General features: G+C 42.8%; 1 protein-coding gene across 1 annotated transcript in view; it reads right to left on the bottom strand.

The window, feature by feature from the left end:
- PALM3 (paralemmin 3) overlaps window positions 1–3,798 on the bottom strand; it is a 20,587-nt gene extending 16,789 nt beyond the window's left edge. The window contains exon 1 of the mRNA XM_074203594.1: window positions 3,642–3,798. Coding sequence (XP_074059695.1) covers window positions 3,642–3,697 — 56 coding nt within the window. The 5' untranslated portion in view covers window positions 3,698–3,798. The remainder of the gene's footprint in view (window positions 1–3,641) is intronic.
- Between the last annotated feature and the right edge of the window lie 2,202 nt (window positions 3,799–6,000).

The raw sequence follows: 6,000 nt of genomic DNA on the forward strand, positions 1-6,000 counted from the left end.
AAGATAAAATATAATTGGGGAAAAGATTAAAATAAATTTTAAAACAAAAATAAAATAAAATATAACTGGAAAATATTTAACCAAATAAAGAAAGATACAATACAACATTGATAATGTTAATTTGGGCTTTTCTAAGTCATCCTTTCAGGACTGTAACCTTATGTTACAATATGTAACCTACCAAAATTCTCATGTACTCTTTAGTTTATTTATTTTCTTTTTTTGCAAGGCAGTGGTGTTAAGTGGCTTGCCCAAGATGACACAGGTAGGTAATTATTAAATGTCTGAGGCAGGATTTGAACTCAGGTACTCCTGACTCCAGGGCCGGTGCTCTATCCACTGTGCCACCTAGCCACCCCTCTTATGTACTCTTTAGTGGTGCCAGTTTCCCATTATTGAATTTTACATTTTTGGTTTAGAAGACCTCTGAGGTTTCTTCCATTTCTTAATCTGGTATCCTAGGATCCTTCCTCCTCAAATGATCATTTACACACTTTTCTTTTTACTGCCAGCTAAAACTTCACCTTCTCTAGCAAGGTTTTCCAGATCCTCTTAATGCTAGTGCCTTGCTTCTGCTGATCATTTCTAATGTATTCAGTATATAACTTGATTGAACATAATCAGTTTGTAGGTTGTTTCCTCTACTATACTATAAGCACCTTGATGACAGAGACTATCTTTTGCTTTTCTTTATATCCCTAGCTCTTAGTCCAGTGCTTCATAAATGTTTATTGACTGTCTTGTCTTTTTGTACCTCTTCAGGAGACTATAAGCAAACTCTTTGAGGTCAGGGATTATTTTCATTTCTTCCAGCTATCCATGGTGGCCAACACAGTAATTTGCACCCAATGGGTGCTTAGATGAAAATATGTTGAATGACACCCAGACTCATTCTGACTATAAACCCTATAATCAGAGAATAATGGAGTTGGAAAGATTTTTAGAAATAATTTAGTCCAATTCTCTAATTTCACAGATAAAGAAACTGAGGTCAGAGGGTAATTCACAAAGATAACATGGTCAGGAAAATGTCCATATTTCTAAGGCTTCAGAATATTCTGATTCTTCCTACTCTCTGGGACTCCTGGGAACACCACTGGTATGATGTATATTAGGACCCATGTTTGAGGTCCTAAAGGTGGAGGAACCCTTTATAATACCAATCTGTTTGCTTCCTGGACTGAAGACACTGAGGGACTACCTCTGGATCCTGACTAGCTTTTACAGGATAAGATTATGGATTTGTATACACCCCTTTGCCTCTTCTCAAAGGAATCATATCTCTGATCTTATCATAATGACTTGGAGATATAGCTTATTCCCCAACCTCTTGAAGGCAAAGGTTTCAGGGTAGATTCTGATCCTGGCATGGAAGGATGAAATGAGAATTGTTGCTTCCCTTCTCTTTAGGAATGATCATGGTCTGTAGTACAGAGGGTTTAGAACTAGAAGGAGCTTTAAAAGTCATCTAGGGGGTAGCTAGGTGGCACAGTGGATAGAGCACAGGCCCTGGAGTCAGGAGTACCTGAGTTCAAATCCAGCCTCAGACACTTAATAATTACCTAGCTGTGTGGCCTTGGGCAAGCCACTTAACTTAAAAAAAGTCACCTAGAACAAACACTTAAGTTTATAGATGGGGAAACTGAGGCTTAGAGTGGTGAATGACTTAATCAAAGTCATCCAGCTAGTAAATAATAGTTAGAATTTGAACTCAGATCCTTTTGATTCAAAAATCCCACACTCTTCCAGTATATCATACTCATTCTCATGATTGAGAACTTGGCTAGACCTTCCAGGGGGGGTCATAGAAAGTGAGACTGTAGTCACTGATTGAATCTCTTCTAGTGAGCTCTGGAGGACAAAGGAGCTGGAATCCTTGGTGGACTCCCTTAGGAAGGGTGGCACCTAGAAGGCAGTCATAGGATTTCTACATTGGGGGTTCATGTCCTGGGGCCCTTGGGCCAGGGATAAATTTCAGAGGGGAACTTGGAAGAGAAAATTATATCTTTATTTCAATATAATTTATTTTCTTTGCAATTCTATGTATTTTATGTATAATTCTATGTATTCTATGCATTTAAAAACTGAATCAGGTTCCCATAAGGGGTACAAGATACACACACAAAAAGAACCACTGTTCCAAGTAACCTAGTTCAACTCCCCTCTCCATTTTACAAGGAGGGGAAAATAAGGACCCCCTAACAAAAGAGACTTGTTCAAAGTCACACAAACACTAAAGGGCAGAACTGGAATTCAAATCCAGATCTCTTGACTCTGAGCCAGCTACTTGTCAGGATGAGGTCCCCAGCTGCATTCCCCTGAATTATATATCCATGGTGTGGCCTGAGGCAGGAGGGATTGGGTCTTCTGGGAAGATCTGCCTTTTCTCTTAGGTCCCTGTAGGGGGCCCTCTCTCTCCCAACAAGATGCCCCCTGGGACTTGATCTCCCCTGCCAGTTCCCTGCTGGGGTGATCAGATTCCCCGTTGCTTAGCAACTAGGTTTCTAGATTGTGAATAATGCAGGTAGCATATCCAGGGGTTCAACAGGCCCAGAGAGGCCTCTCTGGAGCCCTCTCCCCTTGTGCCCTCCCTTCCCCTCCAACCAAGAGTCCAGGGGCTGTGGAGTCAAGGAAAGGGAGAGGAGCTCATTCAACCCAAGGCCAGGGAAATGAATATGGGTAAAAGGGGCCCTATGAAACCTTGGATAACTCAGAGTTTATAGAATTTAATGCTTTAATGAATCATAAAAATCAACTAGCCCAATCTCATCTTTTTTACAGATGGGGAAACTGAGGTCAAAAGATAAAAAAATGACTCTCTGCATGTCAAATATTCAGTAAGGGAAGAGCCAAATATGGTTTCTCTCTCTCTCCAAAATCCAGGGTTCATTCTACTGAACTACTTTTCAGGATTCTTACACCTCCATTTGGCTCCCAGTCTGTTTAGATTCCCATGAAATCCATGGAACCCTGACCTAGTGACCTGGAGGTTGGGTATCCCCTCCCACCTCACTGACCTCTCTTCTCAAAGGGTGGTTTTTCTGCAATACTGGGCTATATTCCCACCTCCAACCCAGACTTTGCTCCCAAGAACCTATGACTCTTGAATAATCTGTATCAGAGTTCAGAATGGGGGAGGGAATGGGGAAGGAGGGTCTGAGATTCCTCTTTCTTCCCAGGGCCAAATGACTGCTTGTGGTTTAGAGCATTTGTCTCCTTTAAAAATGGCAGCTCAGGGTTGTACTATTCCTGCTGGGTGGGGGTTGGGGTCCTCTTTGATCAGCGTCCCATAGGCTGGGAGTCATTGTGACCTCCACCAGGGGGCAGATGCTTACCTGAAGAATTGTCCCTTTGCTAGGTGGGGGGGGGGGGGGGTCACAGGATTGGTCCTGAAGGGATCTGAGTATCTAGTCCAGCCCCTCATTTTACAGTTGAGAGAACTAGGGTCCATCAGGGTTAAGTGACTTGCCCAAGGTCATACAAGAGTCAATGGTCAAACTAGAATTTAAACTCACATGTCCTCTGACTTCTAATCCAGTACTCCTTCCACAACAACCCCTCCTACTGTTCAATACAGACTAGTTAAGTTACCCCTTTGAGCTGTTCTACTCCCGTGCCCTTTCCCAAACCCTGGTACTTACATCGGATTTGCTGGGGTCCACCCACTGGGGGGCAAACCCTGGCTCTGTAGGGCCATCTTGCTTGTGGGGCTGGGCTACCCAATTGGGCAGCAGGTGCCCAGAGAAGTTGGGGAGGACAGGTGGGGGCAGGGGGCTGCTGCGGGCACCAGGAGAGCTGGTCAGGCTGGTTTGGGCGGAAGGAAGTAGGAAGGGAAGGGAAGGGAGAGGGGGCCTGAGCCAGAGCTGGCTGGCGGGCCTGGGGAGGCACTATCAGCTGTCCTGATGAATTATTTACCAGCCACCAGCTGCCTCCCTCTGCTGCTGCAGCCATCCTGTCAAGCACAGGCATATCAATGGTGGTTGGGCAGACAATTGAACAAAGTATGAATGTAATTGGGTGAGTGCTGTGAAAAGTGATGAAATGGGTAATTCTGGAGAAATCTGGGAAGACTTGCATGAATTGATGCAGAGTGAAGTGAACAGAACCAGGAAAACAATTTCTACTATAGCAGGGAAAAGCTAATAACTTTGAAAGACTTAAGAACTCTGATCAAAGTAATGACCAATATTGATTCCAGAGGGCCAGTGATTAAACTTGCTACTCTTCTCTTGACAGGACAGTGAGAGATGATTGGATTCAGGGTTCAGAATGAGATAGATTCCTAGACACAGACAATGTGGGGAGTTGTTGGATTTGACTCTTCATAATTGTTACAAGGGTTTTGTTTTTTGTTTCATTTTCTCCTCAAGAACAGAGGTGGGAAGGAGAAAAAAGAATGTTTGTTAATTGAAGGAATAACTTTTAATTTAACAAAGAAGAAAAAAATTGACCACTCAAGCACATTCCCTGACTCCTTGTGCATTTGTAGGGATAGCAGCAGACAACTCTTAAAATATAAGATTTAAAGCTGGAAGGAGCCTTAGACATCAAATAATTCTTTCACTGGGATATTGAGGGCACTGAAGCCCAGAGAGGGATTCATGGTCCAAAAGCCTGGGAAAGATCCAGTTGCTCACAATCAAAATCTAGCTGGCAGCTAGGTGGCACACTTGATAGAACCAGGAGGATGTGAGTTCAAATCTAACTTCAGATACTAACCGTGTGACCCTGGGCAAGTCACTTAACCTTCCTGAGTCTCAATTTCTTCATCTGTCAAATGGGGAAAATGATAGCACTGCCTCCCATGGTTGTTATGTTATGCTTAAATAAGGTCATACTTTTAAGAATTGGCACTTAGTAGGCACTATATTTTTGCTAGTAGTAGTGGTGGTGGTGTTGATAGTGGTAGTAGTGACAATGGTGGTGGTGGTGGTGGTTAAATTAGCCTGGAAATCCTGAGGACCAGGCACTGGGAGATTCCTAATTCCACACTGGAGGAGCAGACAGTTAAAAAGGAATGGAGGGGTAGCTAGGTGGTGCAGTGGATAGAGCACTGGCTCTGGAGTCAGAAAAATCTGAGTTCAAATCTGGCCTCAGACACTTAATAATTGCCTAGTTGTGTGATCTTGAGCAAGTCACTTAACCCTATTTCCTTAAATAAAAATTTTTAAAGATTTTATTTATTTTGAGTTTTACAATTTCTCGCCTAATCTTACTTCCCTCCCCCCACTCCCCACAGAAGGCAATTTGTCAGTCTTTACATTGTTTCCATGGTATACACAATTTTTTTTTAAAAATTAAAAGAATAGGGGCAGCTAGGTGGCATAGGGGATAAAGCACGGGCCTTGGAGTCAGGAGTACCTGGGTTCAAATCCGGTCTCAGACACTTAATAATTACCTAGCTGTGTGGCCTTGGGCAAGCCACTTAACCCCATTTCCTTGCCAAAAAAAAAAAAACCTTAAACAAAAAAATAAAGAAAGAGAGAGAGAGAGAGAGAGAGAGAGAGAGAGAGAGAGAGAGAGAGAGAAAGTGGGAAGAAAAATGACAGTGATGCAAGAAAAACATGAAAAAATAACTTAACAATGAAGGAGGTACCAAAAATCCCGAAGAAAATAACACCTTGGGGCGGCTAGGTGGCACAGTGGATAAAGCACCGGCCTTGGAGTCAGGAGTACCTGGGTTCAAATCCTACCTCAAACACTTAATAATTATCTAGCTGTGTGGCCTTGGGCAAGTCACTTAATCCCATTGCCTTGCAAAAACCTAAAAAATAAAAGGAATGGAACCTACTCCTCCATATGTTCCTCCCAAATTTTTGAAGGTTGAGAGCCAGTGTGGAGTAGAGGAAAGGATTAAAGTATCCAAAAAACCTGGGTTTGACTCTTGGTTGTTTCTTGATCACTGTATGACCATAGACAAGTTTCATTGAGTCTCTCAGCCTCAGTTTCTTCATCTGTAAAATGGGGACAATAGCCATTGTGCTATCTACTTCTAAAAGT

Source organism: Macrotis lagotis, chromosome X, assembly GCF_037893015.1.
Source record: "Macrotis lagotis isolate mMagLag1 chromosome X, bilby.v1.9.chrom.fasta, whole genome shotgun sequence".
Lineage (NCBI taxonomy): Eukaryota > Metazoa > Chordata > Mammalia > Peramelemorphia > Peramelidae > Macrotis > Macrotis lagotis.